General features: G+C 41.0%; 1 protein-coding gene across 3 annotated transcripts; it reads left to right on the top strand.

Moving 5' to 3' along the window:
- Nucleotides 1–858: 858 nt before the first annotated feature.
- msrb3 (methionine sulfoxide reductase B3) lies at nucleotides 859–21,841 on the top strand. 3 transcript variants are annotated; one of them, XM_049567136.1, is made up of 8 exons: nucleotides 1,030–1,048; nucleotides 5,146–5,267; nucleotides 10,125–10,275; nucleotides 14,623–14,731; nucleotides 15,120–15,197; nucleotides 16,259–16,287; nucleotides 17,847–17,944; nucleotides 20,723–21,841. In XM_049567136.1, exons 3-8 carry the CDS (start codon nucleotides 10,200–10,202, stop codon nucleotides 20,900–20,902), a joined length of 570 nt encoding a protein of 189 aa, XP_049423093.1. In that variant the 5' UTR covers nucleotides 1,030–1,048; nucleotides 5,146–5,267; nucleotides 10,125–10,199; the 3' UTR covers nucleotides 20,903–21,841. The 3 variants fall into 3 exon arrangements, with proteins under 3 accessions (XP_049423094.1, XP_049423092.1, XP_049423093.1); XM_049567137.1 differs by lacking the exon at nucleotides 5,146–5,267 and having other exon boundaries at nucleotides 859–1,048; XM_049567135.1 differs by lacking the exon at nucleotides 10,125–10,275 and having other exon boundaries at nucleotides 859–1,048.
- Nucleotides 21,842–23,561: the final 1,720 nt, after the last annotated feature.

Here is a 23,561-nt window from a genome sequence, read left to right as displayed (position 1 = left end):
TACAACCTTGTGGCGGTAATTCTAGTTTTATGCTCAGTAGACTGAGAAATGCACACAGTTCATATTCAGAAACTGTGCCTTCAAAACGAGCTGTCAGGACTCCTGTGAAGTTGTGATGTCACAACTATACAATATAAAAGTAGAAACTGTTGCTACAGTGCTGTTACAGTCATTACCCTGCTGCAATAGAGTGCTCCGGGAATGAGTTCTAAAACATGGGAATGAGTCAGCATTTCTGCACACCCGGTTCCTTTGTCTTGAAGTAAGTGGGTATTTTCAGGGTTTTTGGTTGATGCCTGAAATAACTTTCATGTCAGTCATATTTTAGTTTTAAGCAGTTTTTATTTCAAAAGGGCCCTTCTCCCACCCAAACTTGAAATTACACTTGAGCTGAATATTTTATTTTACAATTTTTGTCCCCCCACTAATAAAAACATTAAAGTAGCACAGGACTTTTGTTTTGACAAAATGAAAGACTTTAAACCATAAAGTGATGGCACACATTAGTGCATTAAAATTCTATTCGTGAAGAAACATTTCTACTCAATACTAATTATTAACAACCACTAATATTTAATAATATTAATAATATTTTTGAAATCACAATTTGTAATTTATCAGGGAAAATGGTATTATGGGTAAATAAGATGCCAAAATGCATAAGCTAAGTTACATCAGTCAGTGAAGTATTCTGTTCAGTCTGAAGTTGTGTTAGTCGCTGTGTTTGTGTTGTAGAGGACTTTGAACTGGCTGAATGAAATGAGAATGAGCTGTCTGTTTGGTCTGTAGTCGGGTTACATCATGCTGTGACGAAGATGGGGTCCTGGCCATAATTGGTGATGTGCAGGGAGGCACTGTGTTATTCCACCCGTACTCGTACACACACACACGCAGCCTGTCGGTGGAAGGGACGGAGGGTGTTAGCCTCTTAGCCTGTGGCTCCTCCAGGTCTATTTTCTGTGCCGACCTGACTCCGACAGATTAACCCTGGCGACACAACGCTTCACTGCCAGCGTCACCTTCCTGCTACTGCTGCTGCTTTCCTCAGGTATGCCACTGTCTTTTCATTTGGTGGACTAACTTCGGGTTACGAAGGGTAACTACAGCAGTCACAGTTAGCATAAACCGTGACGGGGCGAATTTTAATGCTGAAGGAGAGACCTATTTTTGGAGTTTTCTGGATGTTGAGGAATAAAGCAACTCTAAACATTGAATTAAACGCATTTGGAGTAACTGTTAACAGTCGGCGTTCAGAAAAGACTGGCAACCTGTCACAAATGGAGACAAAACACGAAGATAATTACCTACTCAGTAAACGTTGTTATTTTTAGGCTGTCATGTTGGCAAGCACAAATTACAAACAGGCGGCAGTGTGCTGCAACACTATATGACGCAATGTCGTACTATGTAACGTTACTATAACGCTGACATTTTATAAGGTAATATCAGCTGGGTAGATTCGACACGGGACAGACCGGAGTTTTCTGTCTGGGATGCGAAATTAATTTTTTCTCGAATGTGAAGGCAAGGACCCGCCCTACTCTGCCTCTGATTGGCTAATAGTGACATTCTTATCCTAAACCTAGCCAATCTCACGCCCCTTTTATAAGGGACTGTTCATTACTTGGGGGAGGGGGGGGTGTAGTGCAAATGGGGAAGGCATGTCAAGTAGTTTTTTTGTTTTCATTTTTCATACAAATTGATTTTGGCATACAAATTTGAATGGCTGTATTGATTATTTATTTTATTACCAATTATTAGAAATATTTCTTTTTTGATTTTGTTATAGGCTTTAATAATAGATTTTTAAAGACAACATGCCCTTCAAATGTAAAAACAGAACTTTTTGTTAGATTTTCAATTTCCCAACGGGACACTGAAATGGGATGAGCGCTTCCATCAGAAAATACAAACACAACTAAATCTGAGATTAAGATAGTGATATTTAATCAAAATCACTTTATTCTTTAATTTACATTTTAATTGCCATTATGACACCATTAAATTTTTTTTTAAGTGATTGGTGAGTGAGGTTTTTTTTGTTTTGTTTTTACAATTTTGGGTTAAGAAAGAATGTATTCTTTAAGAATCGCCAAAATTACAACATTTATCGTAGCCAGAAACTGTAAAAACAGAAATTATCATTGGATTTTCAAATTTACGACGGAATGCATTAAGTTGGATGAATGTTTCCTTCATTAAAACAGTGACGTTTCATCAAAATCACTTTATTCTACATTAAACATTTTGCCAAAAATAAACTGTTTGCACAGCTAACTAGCATGCACAGCAACTGTGGCTTTTTCAGCTCAAGCATTAATGGGTGAGTTTTTAAAAATCACGTAATTTATAGTGGAGAGAGGGTCATGCACTTTCCCCAAGTCACTCAGGGAGTCTCAAGGAAGAATATTTGTAGCTTTGGGGAAGATCACAAAAAAAATAAACAGCCACACCCTGGCCACCCCCTCCTCTGATAACTAAAGAACAGTCCCTAAATCTCACCAATGCAACCGGCAACAAGCCAATCAGAGGGCCTTTGCCATCCTCATTATTTAATCAAGCAGCTGCGCGCCTCTGGAGATCATAAAATTAGGCTGTTTTCATGGTTTCATGGTCAATTTAAGTTCTGTGTCAATAAAAACATGGAAGTAGCAGAGGACTTTTATTTTTGACAAAATGAAATACATTTACACTATAAATGGGTGCAGAAAAGGCACTAATTGGTGAATAAAGATTCACCAGAATGCAGGAACTTAAATCTTTTATGCTCAAAATGTTCTGGTGAAAGACCCACAAACCCTTGTTTCATATGTTTCTTTCTCAGTGTTTAAACTGAACCTACGTCCTTGCTTAGGGAGCTTGACATTGCCAGTGTGGGGCTATCCCCATGTTGGCCTCTCAGACTAGGGGCAATTTTAACATTTTAAGACTAAACAGCCACTGACCTTAAATTGTAGAATAATGATAAATAATAGCAGCAACCAAGGTTTTTATGTTATGAATTAATGCAGAATTATATAAGTTTCCAAGTCAGTACTGCTATAACCACACTTTCTTCTGCAGCCAGCAAGTGGGTCTTGGGGGGGCCACCATAGGTTTATATTAATATCTAGATACGGGATGGCAAGATGGCTCCTATTCTATCTGCTGGAGTTTCTCGCCTGGCACATAAGTTGAAAAAGTTTAACTTCCGAGTTTATGTCCCTGGCATGCAGCCTACTGAATATGCGCAGTAGTATTTCCCCCTGCTGGCCCTGCCCATGACTTCCTGATCTGGGCATGGTCTTTATGATGTGATGAAGTCACAGATTTTTAAAGATATTTTTTGGGCATTTTTGCCTTTATAGATAGGACAGTTAAATGTGAGGAGGGGACAGAGAGAGGGGTAATCACATGCAGCAAAGGGCCACAGGCTGGAGTTGAACCTGGACCACTGTGGCAACAGCCTTGTACATGGGGCGCCTGCTCTATCCACTAAGCCACTGACGCCCCAAAGTCACAGATTTTTAAATTGCTTTTCTTGGCTTGAGAAAAGTTTTCCAAACATAAAACCTTCATGGATAAAAAATTCATAATAGAAAGAGTTATAATTGACCTTGTTTGCAGTTGGAGGTGTCCTGCCAACGGTTTCTTTTACAGTAGTGGCCTATGGGGAAAATGCTTTTTGGGCCACAGGGGATTTTCTGCTGCAGTGGCCACTGGGGCAAATTGGTTGCAAGGCTGAGCAGCATTACTGAGCACCTGGGGGCTGCTTGCCCCAAGGGCCTGTTGCCTCTAACCGGGTTCAATAATTTCTGTCCCTGCAGAGGAGCAAACATTGAAAATCCATCCTTTACCTGTGAGACTTTCAGTTTGGTATGTGGCATCTCACATGAGCTAAACAATATTACAGTGTTAAAGTGTTCGTTGTAACTGTTCAGCGATAAAATACCAAAGCGCTGTGGATTTTCTCTCCTGGCTTTTGTTGCTGTGCTCCTGCCAGCACCAGCATATTTTGTCATTGTTTGGTATGAGGCTGTTTGGCTGGCCTCATTCTGCAGCCGAGCTCTGGACAGCAGAGTGGCATGGCAGTGCAATGAGTGCTGAATGGAGAAAGCAAAAACATCCAAATACTGGTGAGCTTCCTCTCCTTAGTGTACAGAGCTGACAGGGGATTTATAGCACTGTGGAGGTGGCACTGTTCTTTGTCTACCAGTAAGCGCAGTTTATTTGCTTGCAACATGCATAACAGGTTACATTTATTTAAGTAGTTGTATTGTTGAGAGGTCCAACGTTTAAGATTTAGAGGGATGTAGTGGTAACTAGTGATGAGGACTGCAGATTATGACCAGATGAAACATCTCCTGGTAGTTGAAGAGGTTTTAACCAAGAGCTTTTCCTCTCCAAAACAAACAGACCAGGTGATATAAACTATGAAGTCAAATAGAAATATATAAAACTGTAAGTGAAACTTGACTGATGGGTGGAGGCATACAACTGTGGGGCGGTAATTCTAGTTGCTTTAGGATGGAAGGACTTTAACAAAACAAATTGTGGTAATTTAAGATAATACAAAGCATTTGATCAGTGCGGCTTTGCTGGCCTGAATTTTTAGAGGTTGGGTTGGTGTGTCAGAGCCTTTCTAGTATGAGCTGTGTACGGCTGATACATCCTGTGGTAGAATCCTGTTTTCCTGCAGGTCAACATTAGTCACACACCGCTGAAAACACTGCTATATAAGGCCATCTTGGTAGAGCTGTTTATCAAGAAGCAGCTCTCGCAAACTGAGTGAGATTTTCCTCTTAGAGTTTGGCTGTATGGCTTTGAATATGTGCCACTTTATTTTTTCTCATGCTGCCACAAAGAATTGGTTCCACAGAGATTTAATGTAGTCCAACCTTAATGATGCAATGATCAGGCTGTTCGCAAGGACTGAAAACATTCATTTAATTAGCATAAATAGGTTTGTTTGTTGGTCATCGTTTTTATGAATCATTTGCTGCTGTATGAAAATAGAACTATATATTTACAGTATTGGGCAGATGTATTAATGTATGTATTAATTCATAAATAACAGCCAAATTAAGAGTCAGTAAATAGCTTCTCTCTCTCTCTCTCTCTCTCTCTCTCTATGGTCTCTCTCTCTCTCTGTCTCTCTTTCTTCAGTGTGATTGTGTGTCTCATGGCTGTCCTCCTCAGACGTGGGCTTGTTGTTGCCGTGCATCGTGCCCTTGGGCAAGTCAGCAGCAGCTCAGTCTGCCACCGTGCACTGCCTGCTCCTCTTCTAGGTAGAGTAACTGTTGTCTTTGGTGTTAAAGTGTCCTGGTGTGACTGTTGCATCTTTTTCTCTCTGTGGTCATCAGTCTCTCCCTCTGTGTCCGCTACAACAGTGCTGCAGATTTTTACACTTGCTTGTCTCAGAAGTCTAATTTTCAGTTTCGGTTTTGTGTGCTGCAGTGGTTAGTCCACAGTGATATGTCAGATTCTCTTAATAGATGAAAAAATATACATATTTCATAAGACCAAACATGCAGTTTTCAGTGGTGTGGCCTTTCTTTCATTCTATCTGCACAAAACCTTAGTGCAGCTGTTTAGTTAATAAGGACAAAAGAACAAAAAAAAAAACATAAAAAAAATGGAGCTCAACAGAGCCAACAGAGCCCTGACCTCAACTTCATCTAACACCTTTGGGATGAACTGGAATGCAGACTGAGTCAGATCTTATCAGCCAATATCCAGACATGTTCCTCACTCGTTAAAAATCCACATTTAAAGATATGCAATTATATCTATAGCTATAATATCTATATGTATATATGTACACTGCTTGAAAAAAAAATAAAAGGAACACATAATCATCGCAGTGTAACTCAAAGTCAGTCAAACTCCTGGGATATCAACCTGTCCAGTTAGGAAGCAATACTGATTGTGAATCAATTTCACCAGGGGTCCATCCCAAGTCTCATATTTTTATAGTGCTACTGCTAGCTCCTCGCTTGAACCGGAAGTCGTTCGAGGTCCGCCATCTTCTGGGCCGTCCCGTGTCTCTTATTTGTGCAGCAAGGAGCTAGCGCTAGGAGCTAGCAGCAAGCTTTAAGCAGCTACGAGCTAGGATGGTCGAGAGCTTCCTATCCGGAAAAGTTTTTCAGCTGAACGCCATGACGTATAAATACCCGCCCTCTACATCTGGCTCATTTGAACGAGATGGCGGAGAAACAGTGCAAGTGTACCCGTTACATGCATTCTTTGCAATGAAACGCTGTAATTCACATGCCTACATGACTACAAAGAGTAACGTTAATGATATTTCGTGCAAGACTGTCATGTTGTAGTTAAGTTTATTTCATTCACAACCCGTTGCGTTGTTCAGTGGACTGTCGGTGATGTGTGGCTGTTAAATGTGCAACTGCTCATGTCCAGAACCACACGTGTTGATATAACACCACGCACACACACACACACACACACACACACAAATACACAAACACATTTGCCCATCATTAATTGTCCTGCATGTCATGTGAGTAGAATAATGTTTAATAGCCTGTAGGTAATATTAATTATTAATATTAATATTAATTAATATTATTACTTTCATTAATGTTGTAAGCTACTGTTATTACCGTCTATCCTGCATCTCTCTCTCTCTCGCTCTCTCTCTCTCTCTCTCTCTCTCTCTGTCTCATTGTGTCATACGGATTACTGTTAATTTATCATGTTGGTCTGTTCTGTACGACATCTATTGCACGTCTGTCCGTCCTGGAAGAGGGATCCCTCCTCAGTTGCTCTTCCTGAGGTGTCTACCATTTTTTCCCTGTTAAAGGTTTTTTTGGGGAGTTTTTCCTTATCCGCTGTGAGGGTCATAAGGACAGAGGGATGTCGTGTGCTGTAAAGCCCTGTGAGGCAAATTATCATTTGTGATATTGGGCTTTATAAATAAAACTGATTGATTGAGGCAGACTGACAGGTCTGATGTCTTATTCACTCAGCAGCTGACTTGTTGAATGATGGCGAGTGGATTTAATAATAGAGATAATAATGATGATGATAATAATAATAATGATAATGATGCTCATCACAGTGGCAGGGCTACAGACCATTCTTTAATTGCACAAACTTCGACAAATGACTCATTAACAATGGTAATACATGCAAAAGTGTGTGACCAGAGTCATGACGGCGGGGGGTGGGGGCTACTGTTTTGGTCAGTGAATATAATGAGGCTTGGGATGTACCCATAGTAATGCCAGACGCTGGCTGCTTGACAGAGCAGATCCAGCGGTGCCGCCATCATCAGGAATGGACGTCACTTCACGTGACGCTTCAGTGGAATGGACGTCTCATGTCTCTTAAACCGACAATGCTCGCTCATCGCTCCTAGCGCTGGCTCCTCGCATTTTTTCCTAGGTGGGAGGGGCTAAACAGCTAGCAAAGTTGGCTAGGTAAGATAACTAGCAGTAATTTAAGAGATTTGGGACGGACCCCTGCTGTTGTGCACATTGGACAGACAACAGTCGGAAAGGAGAGGCAATTACCAAGACAACCCCTATTTAGGAATGGCTTTGCAGGTGGTGGCCACAGACCACTTCCCTCTCTGCTTCCTTTCTGGTTGATTTTTGGCTAGTTTTGCATTTTTCCAGTGCCCTCACCACTAGTAGTATCATGAGGCAGTATCTGCAGCCCACAGAAGTTACTCAGGTAGTGCAAGTACTCCAGGATGGCACATCCATACGCACAGTGGCCAGAAGGTTTGCTGTGTCTCCCAGCACAATGTCAAGAGCATGGAGGAGATACTAGGAGACAGGCCAGTACACCAGGAGAGGTGGAGGGGGCCGTAGGAGGGCAACAACCCAGCAGCAGGACCGCTATCTGCTTCTTTGTGGAAAGACGAACAGGAGGAGCACTGCCAGAGCCCTCCAAAATGACCTCCAACAGGCCACTTGTGTGCATGTTTCTGCCCAAACTGTCAGAAACAGACTCCATGAGGGTGGCATGAGGGCCCGAGGTCCACAAGTGGGGCCTGTGCTCACATCCCGGCACCATGCAGCCCGACTGACGTTTGCCTGTTCTCTTCCCAGATGAGAGCAGGTTCACCCTGAGCACATGTGACAGACGTGAGTCTGGAGACACCATAGAGAATGTTCTGCTGCCTGCAACATCCTCCAGCAAGACTGGTTTGGTGGTGGGTCAGGCATATCCATGGTGGGCCACACGGACCTCCATGTGCTAGCCAGAGGTACCCTGACTGCTGTTAGGTACCAGGATGAGATCCTCAGACCCATTATCAGACCATATGCTGGTGCAGTGGGCCCTGGGTTCCTTCTTAAGCATGACACTGCCTGGCCTTATGTGGCTGGAGTGTGTCAGCAGTTCCTGGATGACGAAAGCACTGATGCTATCGACTGGCCCGTCTGTTCCCCACACCTGAATCCAATCGAGCACCTTTGGGACATCATGTATCGTATTATCCCCTGCGTCACATCGCACCACAGGCTGTCCAGCAGGAGATCCCCCAGGAGACCATCCGTCGTCTCATCAGGAGCATGCCCAGACGTTGTAGGGAATGTATACAGGCACGTGGAGGCCATATACACTACTGAGCCACATTATGAGTTGTCCTGAGGAAATTCACTTTGAATCCACTTTTTTGGGATTTTGGGTATGATTCTGAATCCAGTCCTAAATGAGTTAATGATTTTGGTTTCCATGGATTGTTCTTACATTATTTTGTTCTCAAAGAATTACACTATGTAGTCAATAAAGATTTTCATCTGGGATATCTCATTCATCGAGATCTGGGAAGTGTGATTTAAGTGTTCCCTTCATTTTTTTGAGCAGTGTATAAATGTGTGTATAAGAATGTGGACAGGCTGGATATAGGCTTTATTTATATATATATGTGTATATATATATATATATATATATATATATATATATATATGGCTGCTTTGTCACACTCCTGATATCAATGGCAAAGGCACCCTTTAGGGTCTTTGTAAGATACACAGAGCTTTTAGCTAACTCGATTTTTAAACCCATTAGTGGCACTGCTTGACACTGAGAGCAATTGACATAGTGTAAGTAAGGGACATTGCCCAATGCTGTGCATTTGATGGTTCACGCCCCCACATCGACGGACGGACGGACGGACGGACGGACAAACAGACAGACAGACAGACAGAAAATTTGTGTGAAAGGAACTAAAGGCCTGTCTCATACAGATGTCGGTCCCAAATATAAGTCAGCTGAGGTCAGTGATTTAAGCTACTAATAGCCTGGGCTATTAAGTTTTACAGGGTGTATACACCAAAGGATGCCCTGTGCATCGCTATCAGACGCTGAGGGGCATGATGAAACATCAGTGTTTGACAACCTGGGAATGAGAACAGTTTGATTAAATTACATAATCTGAAATCATGTACATCATCAAATAATAGGACAATACTGCTGCCTCGTATGACTCAATCTTGAATCTAAATGACATCCAGAGACCCTTGGTCAGTGTATGATCTAAAGGAGGTGTGAGTGTGTGTGCATGTGCTGTAGTACTGCATAGTGCATAGTATACTGCATAGTACTGCAGTATAAAGTTCATTATAAAGTTCTCTGGTCAGAGCATATATGTGGTGTTATGTTCAATTGTAAAATCTTTCTGTTGTAATTAATCATCTTTATTACCACCAGTATCATGAACAAGTGGATCTGTTGTCTCAGAGCTGTGATAAGAGTCTTTTGTTGTTGCATTTTAAAGCCACAATGACTTTGCATTTTCAGTTCTTATTTGCACAATTTGGTATTGTTTGTTTGGTTGAGTTTTTCTGTGTGTAATCTGGTCAGGGATATGGATTTTACTTTCAGAACACAAGTTGTCTTTCATTTAAAATCTGATAATTTTAGCCATCAGCAGCTGAAAGCTATTCAGGATTAGACTTCCATGCAGGATAAGGTATTAATGTTTTTAGTTTTTCTAGGTGCGTTTCCATGTTCCTCATGTCTGTTAACCAATGTCCTTCAAACTCTGTATTAACAGTGGGAATCCCAAACAGATCCTGATGACCAGCGCTTTTATTTCATGTCTTGTCTTTAATACTGTTCAGTATCTTGACCTGTTTTGTCTCTCCCTTTGTCTGCTCCCCTTCATCCAGCCTAGTCCTTGGTTGTAGCCCTGCTGAGAGGTGTTTGGTTCTACTGGTGGGTGGAGTACCCTCTCTCCAGCAGCCATGTCGGGCTTCAATCTGCTGCATCTAATAACCAAGAGCCAGCCTGTAGCTCTGAGGTCCTGCAGTCTTCCCTCAGGTCCACTGACTGGGTGCTGTGTGCCTGCTGTGCTCTGCCTCTCTAAAGCCTTAACACCTGGCTGGTGTGTCAGCATGTCTTTACTGTCCCAGTCTACGTGTGTTCAGAATGATGTGAGCTGCTTTTAGTTATTTTCTCACATTTGATCGGTCGTCCCAGGGAAGATCGATCAAATTTTTTGCAGTGAACGATGCTTGAGAGCTCCCAAATTGGTACTAATCTGAACAGGCCTGGTTATTGGACCTCAGTACTTTTTAACTAACAAGTGATATGTATTTGTTATTGTAGCAATGAGTATCAAAAACGTCCAGGTACTGCAATTTATAGCAGTGAATGCTTGGTCTGACTCGTCGACTTGTTTTCTCGTTCTTTGATCAGATATTGCCTGATTTTAAAGTCAGATTTTGTGTTCATGTAGTGTTGAAATTAAATGAAAAATAGGTCTCAAAAGGCAACTATTTTGCCTTGGAATTAATTGTTTTTCATTGTGACATACATTTTCCATGCCACATTTTAAAATGAAATCACAACCCAGAAAACAAAAAAGTGTATTACACTTCAGTGTTCAGCGGAGAGCAGCATACACCTGCCAACAACAAACACAAAGCACTGTCATTAGTTTACATGAGGAGGTACAGGAGAACTGTTTGTTTCTTGAGATGGAAAGGCATTGCTCATGCCAAAATGAAAAATAATCAAAATAGATATTGAAGTGTTTTTTTTTTTTTATATCACATACGCCTTGTGCTGATCGTCACTGATGTGCCAGTAGCAGTGACAAAAAAGAAAATGCTCCCCTACACTTGCTCATGAAAACCAATGACAGTGTAGTATTTATCGGCCTTTTCCACTGTCACTTTTGGGCTGCACAGAGTCAAGCCATGCCTTCTCTGGAGTAGGTCCAAAAGCTGGGCCACCCGCCCTCAAGTGGGTAGAGAATTAATCCAAGTTGTGAGTATTGTTTTACCAGGATAAAGTGTTGTGTGTCGGTATGCCAGGTGCCACAATCCTCGAGTGCCATCAGTCTCTCTCTTTGATGCACTGTCTCTCGGAACTAGATCAAGTGAATGATTCATAATTGATATGCTATTCGAAGCCTAATTCTTATACAAGTGTTATTCATACTGGTTTAAATAAGTAATTTAATTGTAATTTCCCATCTATGCTGAGCAACAAATTTTTGTGAAAGGAATTAAAGGCCTGTCCCATAAAGATGTCTGTCCCAAATATGAGTCTGTTGAGGTCAGTAATTTCAGCAAATAATGGCCCGGGCTATTAATTGAAGTTTTCGGGGTAGATACACTAAAGGATGCCCTGTGCATCGCAATCAGACGCTGAGAGGCATGATAAAACTTCAGTATTTGACAACCTGGGAATGAGAACGGGTTGATTGGAGTACACGAACTGAAATTATGTACATAATCAAATAACAGGACAATACTGCTGAGGTGACGTCTTGCTAACCACAGCTGACCCCCGCTGACACCCCTTCTTCGTCTTAAACAAGTGTGTGAGAGACTTAACTCCCCTCTGTCTGCAGGATACCAGTGAGAAAGGCATTTTCATAAGTTTCTGTGTTCAGCTCTCAGTACCTCTGTAGCTTCTAACTGAATCTCAGTGGTTTGGAGTTTAGTTTCTCTCCTGCATCCTGTTTTTTCTTTAGATATCTGTTTTATTTTACCGTTTCATGTCTGCTATCAGCAGTATTAGAAGTTGTGTGAAGTTGCTGTTTGAAAACTCAACTTTCCTTATTTTGCTGCTTCCAAATGAAAGCTTTTACATAACAAAAGGACAGAGGACTTTTCTTGTGAAGAATCTATAGGAAGTAAAATGTGTTTATCACTGAATTAGCGAAACTTTGTTAGTGGCTTTTCTTCAATGAAGGAGAGTCTAATAATGCGGCAGGGAGGAAAGTATAAGCAGAAACAGCCACAGTGAGATGTAAAATGAAGAGTTGCAGACACTTACTGTCTTACTACACCTCTGCAAACAGCTCACCTCCAACAGGTAAACTTCTCTTACCTGTAATGCTTAAGCAAATGCAGCAAAAATAACAGGGAACTTTAGCCGTGGATCAGCCCACTCACTCAACTCACTCAAGACAAGCCATCATCAGTTTAAGACACACCTTCAAGTGGGTAGCCCTGTTGTCATGGAAATGCAAATACCTGCTGTGCTGGGCTGACAGTCCAAACCAAACCAAGCCAAGCCAAGTCAGCACGACTGTTGAAAAGGGGTATTAGTATTGGCAGGTCTATGCTGCTCTCTGCTGGACAACGTGTACGTGTAATACACCTCTTTGTTTTCTGTGATTTCATTTTAATGTGGCATGCCACTATGAAAAACAATTCATGCAGCTATTAAAGACAAGAGCCTAAATATTAGACTTATGAACATGAGTTTGTCATTTAAATATGACACAATAAATGCAATATATAAAAAGCAAATACATTGGACAAAGTGTATTGTATCTCACTAAATTTCTGTTTGATTTATTCTTACCTAGGCGTTTTTAATCTTTTATAGTTATATGCCTGTATTTTTTGAAGGGACATAGTATATCAGTGGTTTTGCGTGTTGTAGCACATTTACTACAAATGACTCACATTTTTTAAACCCTGCTATTGTGTTTTACAAACTTGGATATTTTGTTGACTGCTCCAGGAGTCCATTGAATTCTATTGTCTTCTTTAGAGTATGAGTAAGCAAGTAACCAAGTAGTTGTTATGTAATCCAACACAGTGAATATCAAGTCTGTATAAACTAGTCATACTAATATGCAATGTTTTTTAAGGCAAACTGCATTCTAACTACATTATCACACAGCAACAACATATTTTAGACAAACATTGCAGACTTGATATTCAGCGTGAAAGTTTATAACTGTGCTGACTAATTTCCATACTGTACAGAAACAAACGGAAACAATTTTTTTTTTTATCTTTAATAGAGCAACATTAGCATTCGTTTGCAGTCACATTTTGTGGCCACTTGTGTCAAATAATCCCTGAGTTCTGAAACATGGAATCAGTAAAAAGACTTGTTCTGGGTACTCAGCAAACTTATCCAAATGACTCAGTAAACCTGGGTCTTGACGCATTTGGGCACAAAAATGACTGGGGCTTTTCTTGTAATCACAGCTGACATTCATGCCTGTATGCGTATTATCAGATGTCATTTCACAGAGATAAAAAACAAAAAAACACCTCACCTTGTAAGAGGTTAGAGGCTCCAGATATTCAACATCTAAAGAGACTCCAGGTACACAGTGGAATTAATCTTAATTAATTTTGAAGGCCTGAAACTGCTTTGCTGTGTCAGGGTGGGCTCTTCTGGATCATCACCCACACACCCTTAACATCCCGGTCTAAGACACAAACATTAGAGTCATGGGTGGTCAAAAAATCCAATGGAGACCTTTTAGAATGGTTCATATCTCCTCTGAGTTCAGCATCTGTTGAGTTTTTAGCTCTACTCACATGCTACTGTCACACAGCTGAAGTGCTAACAGAATAATCAAATGATTCACGCTTTGCTTTCTTGCAGCTTGCATGCACTGATTGTTGTGGTTTTGTTTAACTTAACACTTATTTTTGAAAGGTTGTATTGCACATAGGTTCTTTTTGTGTTTTGTTTTTGGATGAAAATAAGATATATTTTTAGCTTAGCACACTAATCATCATTTATCCTTGCACAAGTTGTGTCTGCATGATGAAGCAGTGATGATTCTCTGATGCCTGAGGAGAAGTGTCGGAGCAGGGTGTTCACACATCCATGTTGGAGCTGTGCAATTGAGATCTATTCAAGATCTACTTATCATGTCAGAAAAATGACCTGGAACCACATGTAAAAAAAAAAAAACCCTGAACAACTTACCTCTATGCAGTTTATCCTGAACAGCTGGCAGTGACACACACACATACACGCACATACTGCTACACTGAACGTCACCTCGGGGAAACATTTTCTGCACTAAAAGCTCACATCTCTCGTACAGTTCATTCTTACATACGGAGCTCTTCTGTGGATGTGACAGCAATTTTAGAGTTGATGTCAAACATAGTGGAGTAAACACATGGTCATACATATTTTCAACTGTCAAATCTTTTCAGACAAAAATAACTGCTTGTGTGCTGCAGCTGGAAGTCTGATGAAATGACTTTATTTTTTATTGCCGTTGCAGTAAGCTCATTCTTATGGCCCACCTGCTTTTTTTTTATATTTGTACCGAGACGGAGGAAGGTTATACAGTTTTGTTGTTAGCTAGACCTAAGGGATAGTGTAATGGTGCCATCAGACGACCTGCATAATTAATATGTTTTTGTCCTCCCTGCTTCCCCCTACCAGGAGCACGTAGGACTAAGAAGACATGGCCAGTGAGCTTTACTCAGGAGGAGCTGAGGGAACGCCTCACACCAATGCAGTACCATGTCACCCAGGAGAGAGGAACTGAGAGGTAGGACACACTGCTGGAACCACTTTTTTTGTCATAGATTTGCAAGTCATATAGCAACCTGATGCACTCTTTATTGCAAAAATCATAGCAATCCTCAAACCAAGGTTATTACCAGGGACATGATTATCATACATATCCCGGGAAACTTCTCATGTTTCATTCCTTATTCTTTCAATCAACATTCTTAAGGTTGCTTCCATTGTCTGAAGTGTCATTGCAGTGTTGTCAAGATTCATTTAGTTTTGTCAGGTTTCATTTAGTTTCATTCAGTGTTCTCGGGTTTTAAGGCAAAAAGTGTGCTGACAGGATCATGGTGTGTAAAAACAACACGTACTCATTTGTTCATCATATTGATAAACCATTCACTAATACAGTCCTTTTTCCACAGTGCCTTCACTGGACAGTTCACAGATCATAAAGATGAGGGGACCTACACTTGTGTTGTCTGCGGGGCCCAGCTGTTCAGGTAGGAGCTGAGTTGTTTATATGGCTATGTCCGAAATCACTCACCACTCACTATATAGTCCACTATAAAGCGACTTTGCCATTTTGTAGAGCTGTCTGAATGTTTAGTGGGAATTATTGTAACTTATATAATGGACTCAAAGTATCCCACAATGCACTGTAAAAAGTAGTGTACAACTGGCGGTCAGTAACCAAGCACTATATCCCATCGTGCATCACACTGAAGTAACTAACAGACTGCATGCAGTGACAGACGACAGGAGAGAGAGCAGCTTGACTACAGCTTGTTTACATTTTTAACTGTTGATGGTGAATTTAATGTGTAGTTGTCGGTCCCCGAAGATATCAAAATAAATCGACTAACATTACAGAGAATAGAGTTGTAACACTAGCTAACACTAGCGAGCTGGGTCACTACTAGCTGTGACTTGTGCTGTAATGGTGTAATGTTTAATGTTACACTTTAAATTCCCAAGTTATCACTTTACTAATCGTAAAAGACAAACGTCAGCTCATCAAATGATAAACTGAAAACTAATTACATTTTTAGGACAAGTTGCAATCGCCCTCTGTTCTTCTGTCCATCTGACAGTATAATATTGATAGTGTGTTTAATGGGAGCAGAGCAGCGCATTCCAAAACAAATAACCACAGAGTACTTCGTAATGTTATTAGATTAGGGGAAATACACTCCATAAAACATGTGTTTATCACATTTTGCATGCTGGTATTTGTTATGAATTTACCACCAGTCACTGTTGAAATGGCATGTTTTCACTGTGCCACAGCAATGACATCATTAACGGTGCACAGAAGATGACGTAAGTGGTGTCCGAAAGTGTTTTTCATGTTGCAGATGAGCTCACTATAAAGTCACTATAAAGTGTGTATGTTTGGGTGTGAAAGCCTGACATAAGTTTACAGAAAGAAATGTTGCCGGATAGCACCCATGTAGAGAATAAGCTGTAAATTGTAATAAGCAATCATTTGGAATTAAACATTTTCAACTGTAAATGAAATTAACAAACTTTTTCTAATTGACATTTTTGTTTCCTTTTATAGCTCGAAAACTAAATTCGACTCAGGATCGGGTAAGTTGAACCACAGTTTCTCACCTGCAGCTCTGTAGGCTAGGCACAAGCATCTCTAAAGCCTGACATTCTTTTGTGAATGTACTAAATGCTGGTATTTGCTAATCATTAACCTACAATCATTGTCTTTATGTACAAACTGTTTTTTCTTGTTTGGGGTTAAACTCTCCATCAGTTAAATTGAGTCAATGAGTAGCTGGTCCACTGACACAATAACCAGTCAGTGTGAACAGATGTCTGCAGCATGCAGCAGTTACAGCATGTATGGATCAGTGATGGGCAGCAGGCTTCAGTGGCTGTGTCATTTGGAATTGCAACCCCTCTTACAGCCAGTGGCGTTTCTGTGTTTCCATTATATGTGGCCATGTTTCATTTGGATTACTAATGCACGTAAAAGCCATCACACTCATGGCTGCAAAATTATTTAATCTGCTGTGATTTTCTTTTCTGTGTTATGACAGCTCCATCAGATCTGGGCCCTGGTGGCCTGCAGTGTAAATTAGAGTGCACTTCTATAAGGAAGGGGAACATTTACCTTGCTTGATTTGCAGAGAACAGAAAGTTATTTAGATCTTGTGGCCAGTTTGTTGTGAATGTTATGGACCATGCTTTAATTTATGCTACAAACCTTCGGAGTTGCCAGTTGTGATGTGATCACAGACCAGTTGCATATACAGCCAGTCAGCAGGGGGCACTGCTCCTCATCTAGACACAAATATAGCAGTCCTGTTTCCAGGCTCTCTCCCTGATTTCCTTTTAACAGTGCCTGCAACCAGGGTTGGAAATTAACCTTTTTGTCCACCCTGCATTGATTACAAGATCTGCCAGCCACTCAATAGATTACCATAGTTTTTTTTGGCTGGTGAGTGAAGCAAATCTAGCAGCCACATTAATATTCTACCAGCATTTTGCTGTTGGCTGGTGCTAATTTCCAACCCTGCCTGTAACTCCACACTCCTCAGTGATGAGGTCGGGCTCCCCTAAAGATGAGAAAGTGAAGTTAAGCCTCTAACTGGAAACATTCCAAAATGCGCAGAGATGCTTTGGCAGACAGAAATAAGGCCAAACTCCTAGTTGGAAAAGAGGGAATACCTTGAAGTCATGCTGGAGAAGTATGCATATATGTAAGTTTTCAGCTCTGCGAGGCTGCAGTATGCTAACATGCTCACAAAGACAATACTATCACAGTGACGTTTAGCAGGTATGATGTTTACCATGCTCACCATCTTAGTTAAACATGTTAACTTGTAAACAATTGCTTTGTAGGACAAAAAGTTCAGCTTAGAGTGATGGGAATGTGATTAGTTTTGCAGGTCATAAATGGAAGTATTGGGCACACTGAAAGTTTGACTTGATGATGGCAATAGAGGAGAAGACAGAGGATCACCAAAGATGACAGGCTCCATCCTCTGGGCACCATGGATACCTGCACTGAATTTCCTGGCAATCCATCCTGTAGCTGTTGAAATATTTTAGTCTGGACTGAAGTGGTGGACCGACCAGTCCACACATTAATTGTATGCTGACACCTTCCTAACATGATTCCGTCATGTGTTCAGGTTGGCCATCCTTCTTTGACCTTGTGAAGGAGGAGGCCATCTCTGTGGCAGATGATTTCTCCTATGGGATGCACCGAGTGGAGACAACCTGCAGCCAGGTACACTATAAACATTGCATTACACCGCTGTTTTTGTTTACTTTTGTACCACTGACTCACTGTGAGAATAAAATCAAAGCGTTTCACAGAAATATAACCTGTAGTGTCTCCCTTTAAAGGTCCAGTGTCTGGGATATAGGGGCATCTATTGGTTGAAATGGTATTTAATATTCAAAACTGTGTTGTCATTAGTTTATGATCACCTCAAAATAAGCATTATTGTATTTTCTTTGCCTTTATGAGCTATTTACATCTAGATAAGGAGCGGGTCCTCTTCCATGGAGTCTGCCATGTTGTTCTACAGTAGTCCAGAGTGGACAAAACAAACACTGGTTCGAGATATGGCCATTCACGTTTTGGGTTTGCGTGTCAGCCACTGTAGTTCTCCTACACGTATGACATATGGGAGAGGTGACAGTTCTGCAATTTCACTGCCAGATGCAACAAAATCTTACATACTAGATGTTTAAAGGTTCTGTATGTAACTTTTTACATAGTAATCATTTGTGATTGCCATGGGTGAACCAATTGTAACATAACTGAAACACTAGGACCTTCCCCTTCCTGGCCTTTGGACAGATTTCTGTGTAGAGGACTCAGGACAGATTTTGTGGGAAACTTCAAAGAATATGAGGTTTACGGCGCTCCCCAGTGCCGTGCCTCTTTCACCTCCCCTACGGTGCCAACAGTGTACAACACTTGCTAAAGTTATCTTTGAAAGGAGCCTGCTAACATCAACAAACGACTGGCATTCGCCAGTCAACACATGCTGTGTTACCATTTCATACATTTTGTAGTGATGGCCCGCACACGGAAATTCACTTAGCGGCTGTAATGTTAGCAACTCCATTTCAGTCAGACCAGGACCCAGTGTCAGGGGTCTGATCCCGGAAAGCCCCGACCCCCAAGAGCATCAGCAAACTATTTTTATTCCTGTCAGTACACAGATTAGATCCAGTGCTGTTGCTGGCCACCAGCTGGCTGTGACCAGCAATGCTGGGGTGTGTACTGGCTGAATTGGAGTTGCTACGGCCAGAGACTGAAGGTCTGTCTCTGGAACTGCTGTCCGCTCTGAGGTGAAGGACTGCAGGCTGTGCTAGCAAGCTAATTCATGTCACATTTATCCAATCAAGTGCCCCATATCATCATTTTCTACTGACCTTTAACAGCATATAGGTTCCTCTTTTTTACCTGTCACCAGGTGAATGAATAGATGGTTGTTTAATACAGATTGGCAGTGAAAAGATTAACAGATGATGTGATGAATATGAATTACCAGCAAGTCTTTTGCGATTGAACTCCCGAGGGAGATTTGCAATCAAGTTGCAGCAAGATAAATCCCCCATGGAGTCCAGACACTGGTGGTTGTGATGGTTGATGACTCTGAGACTGAAGGCTGATTAAGCTGATGAGGCTGATGAATCTGCGAAGATTCTGCAGTGATGGGGAGTTAGAGGGTGTGTACAACTGCAGCATGAAAGAAGTAAAAAAAGAAAGACAACCATATATAAAACATGAAGCAGTAAGATGATGGGCTAACGGAGAAGGTATGTCACTGTGCTATTGGTTGACTGTGATCAGCTGACAGAACAGCTTATGTCTCAATTAATAGCTCCCAAAAATGACAAAGAAATGAGTGAGCATGGAGCAAGGAGTGAATAGTAGATGTTTATGAGAAATATTTTAAAGACCTAGCATGTAAAATTATAGTCTTCCTGACTGAACTTTTGCTGGAGCTTTATCTATCCAGACTCCAGGGGCAGGTTTGCAAAGTACGTTTTCAGTTAACATTACAAAGTAACCAACGCCAGATCCATGCAGCATAGCTATATTACAGCTAGTTGCCTGACGTAAGCTTGCTGCATGGATCTGCTGTCTGTTGTTCTGTAACATCAGTTTATAATGTACAGTAATTAGCAAACAGTTAGCTACTTAGTATCATGGAGCCAATGGTCCAAATCAAATACAGGAACATTGTAGATAGTAATGTGATTGCAATTTATGTCTAACCTTCTATCAACCAGATGCTAGTAGTTCTAGGTCTTGCCGGTCAATCACTTTGAGTCTTGTGTACCCTACATAACTGTTTTGGTGATGCCCAGGTGCTTCCTTGCACCTACGGAGCATGAGCGTGAGTGACAGGATGCTAACTACAGTTCACTTAACAGCCAATGCTGTCATTAATAAAACATTTCTAGAGTTACATACAGAACCCACAAGTCTGTGGTGGCAAGTGTGTTGTTTTATGCTGCAGTCTGCCAGGGAGGAAGCATCAGACACAAAGATGCAAGGCAGCTGGACAAACTAGTCAAAAGAGCTGGCTCTGTGATTGGAGTCAGGTTGGACACACTGGAGGAGGTGGTGGAGAGATGCACACTGAAGATGTTCGAGGCCATCATGAACAACCCAGATCATCCAATCCACAACACCTTGATGGACCAAAAAAACCTCTCTCTTCGATGCAGGACAGAGAAATACAGAAGATCTTACTGTATATACCAACAGCCATCAGGCTTTATAATTCTTTGACATATAATAGATGAGCTGACAGACAATTGAATTTCCCCTTGGGGATGAATAAAGTTATTCTTATTATTCTCAACAAAGACACTTTGGGAAACAGCAGGGGACACTGCCACCAGTCACAGAAAAGACAAGGGAATAATTTTTGCAACAACTAATAGGATCACAAGTGGACAGGCTGATAATGTGGAACATGTACAACTTGATACTTACATTCAAAAAAGCTGCAAATCAATCTTCTCCATTTTGTTTCAGTGTGGATCTCACCTGGGACACCTGTTTGATGACGGACCAAAACCCACAGGGAAACGCTACTGCATTAACTCGGCTTCGTTGGGTTTCCAGCCCAAAGACGCCGACTCTTCCACCACTAGCTCCGAGGCTGTGGGTGGAGCTGCCAGCAGTGCAGTGAGCGATGGGAAGACAGAGCTGTGAAAGACTCAGGAACCACAACAGACTGACGACTGTGCCTGTGTACGGAGAGTGTGGGTTCCGTATTCTTGATTCACAATATAAAGACAAAATAGGTGAATATATTGCGAAAGAAAGTAAGGTGCTCAGACACAGAGCAGAGAAATACTGTAATGTATAATCTATCACGAGGGAAAGTGCACGCTTCCAAAACAGTCACAGTCAAATCTGCAAGACACACTGTTATCAGCTGTTTGCCTTAAAGGGAACTTGAAGTATTTTCCAACCAGGGTGTTATTCTCAGATGCTATTGGTCATGATAACATTATATTTGCAAAGTTTGGGGGACAAGGGAGCTGCTGGAACAGAACGTGGAAAGCTCTGAAGCTTACCAATATAGTTACAGGGAGTTCCATCAAAGACTCTTGTTTACATTTGGTATAGTCTTGCATAGCCTGACCTTTTATCTGCAGTGCTGTGTCAGTGCAAGGGAAGGGTCTGAAAGCACCAGTTATCATTCTGGTAATAGAGAAAAACACCCATGTTGAAAAATACCAGCATTTTCCCTTAATTCCCTTTAATTTCCCATGTCTGGGTAGTAGCATTTGGTCTGCTAATTTAAACTTGGATTGCTGTGTAGTAGTAGACAAAACATATAAGTATATGATATACAGAGGATTGTTTTATATTCTAACTAAAAAGTATTTTATTAGAGTACATTTTTGAAGTGATATTTGATACTGAGAGGTTTTGAGGATTTGATGAAATTGCCCACGTAAGCACTACTGTCAGCAGTGACACAGGTAATGACAGAGCATACTGTGACAGATGGTACTGTGGCCTTTAGGTCAATTTCTGTATTTGTTCCTTTAGTTTGTTTGCAGTTGAAAATATTTTCAGTTCGTGTTCACGGCTTGCATTGAAACGATTACTGGCTGAATAAAATATATAGAAACACTGTGACTTTATGAATTATTTTTGAAAACTGTTAACACGCATTTACAAACTAATTTCAGCTCAAGGTCTGCTTACTATACTTTACTAAACTTTGATCTCATGGTCTTCATCGCTGGATGGAACTGGATCTGACCTAAGCGTGGAACCTGAACGTCAGAGGTAATGGGGATGGATGTAACAAACTACATTTCCTCTTGTTACTGTTACAAAGTTTTGTTTTTTTGTGTGTAATTGTACTTTTTATAGCTCTGTGCCAGCGAATGCCACAGCCACATTATGTTTTCAGGTTGTCTGTGGGTCCGTCCCATTCTTGTGAACACAGTATCTCAAAAATGCCTCAAGGAAATTTTCTTAACTTTAGCACAAATGTCCATTTGCATTCAGCGATGAACTGATTTGACTTTGGTGGTCAAAGGTCAAGGTCACTGTGACCTTGTTTATCTTATTCTTGTAAAGGCAATATATAAAGAACACTTTGTGGGAATTTCTTCAAATGTGGCACAAACTTGGACTTAAGGATGAACTGATTAGAGTGTGGTGGTCAAAGGTTGCTGTGACCTTGCGTTTGTCTCATCCTTGTAAATGTTATAACTCAAGAACACTTAAAGTGAATTTCCTCAAATTTGGCACAAATGTCCACCTGGAATCAACAAACTGATCAGATTTTGGTTTTGGTCAAAGTTCAAGGCCGCTGTGATGTTGCAATCTCACTCTCGTGAACGTGATAACATAGGACCACTTTGAGGGAATAGCTTAACATTTAGCACAAATGTGCCCTTGGACTCATTGATGAACTGATTAGATTTTGCTGGTCAAAGGTTACTGTGACAAAACTTGTTTTTGCTCATAACTTAAGAATTCATACTCTAATTATTATGACAATACTTCACACAAATGTCTAATAGGATAAAGTAATGAAGACAATGGCAGACATGACCAAAATAGTACTCTAAATTTGCTATCTTGACTTCTTACATGTTACACCCATAAATGTATAGTACTCTTCCACTATACTAGGGAACAGAGGCATCAGAATGTAGTACAGAGGTCACAGGCAGAATTCTGATTATTCAGCTGAATAGCTATAGAATGGAATAGCTTTTTTGCAGGTTTCTGATTGGCCAACATCATCTTCTTCAATGCATGGCTTTAGGGTTACAGTCACATCACTGTCTGTTGGTTTGGCATTCCCTTAAGAGCACTTCAGTTGTGTTTCCCTTTTCATTTGGTCAGAGATTTTTTTTATAACAGTGCTTGTGTGAGAAAAAAACCCCCAGTTTTCAAAAATACCTGTGTGGATGAAGCCTTAGTCCCCTTCAGTTTTATATCTTTAAAGCAGGGGCGATTGCTCTGAGACAACAAGGGAGGCTGAACTTCTCCTGAAATTTCATCGAAGAAATGGTCAAATATGCACTATTGAATTTACATTTACATAAGAATTTAAATTGCATTAAACGTGCGCTAGGATGCATTTAACATCATGACAATGATGTTCAAACGTCAGCTGTTTATCACCAGTTTTCAAACGCGACCTCCCTGTCATACATTCTCGTGTCAGCACGGTGGACACGGAGCTTCTAAGCATTCCTATGAGACAGTGCTAAGTAGGTTTTTTCATGCAGCAAAGCAAGACGGTCATTGGATAAATGCGACAAAATCGTCACTTCCAGGGAGGCTCAGCTTCCCTGGGACATAATGGAGCGGTAGGCGGGAGAGGATGCTGGTG

This window comes from Epinephelus fuscoguttatus, linkage group LG22 (genome assembly GCF_011397635.1).
Source record: "Epinephelus fuscoguttatus linkage group LG22, E.fuscoguttatus.final_Chr_v1".
Classification (NCBI taxonomy): Eukaryota; Metazoa; Chordata; class Actinopteri; order Perciformes; family Serranidae; genus Epinephelus; species Epinephelus fuscoguttatus.
Note: the sequence above shows the minus strand (reverse complement) of the source record. Positions and strands in the feature narration are given on the sequence as shown.

Coding starts and splice junctions, on each gene's coding strand:
- msrb3 (XM_049567135.1), top strand. CDS start 5,162: ATGGCTGTCCTCCTCAGACGTGGGCTTGTTGTTGCCGTGCATCGTGCC. Junction 5,268..14,622: donor ACTGCCTGCTCCTCTTCTAG/GTAGAGTAACTG, acceptor TCCCCCTACCAG/GAGCACGTAGGACTAAGAAG. Junction 17,945..20,722: donor TGGAGACAACCTGCAGCCAG/GTACACTATAAA, acceptor ATTTTGTTTCAG/TGTGGATCTCACCTGGGACA.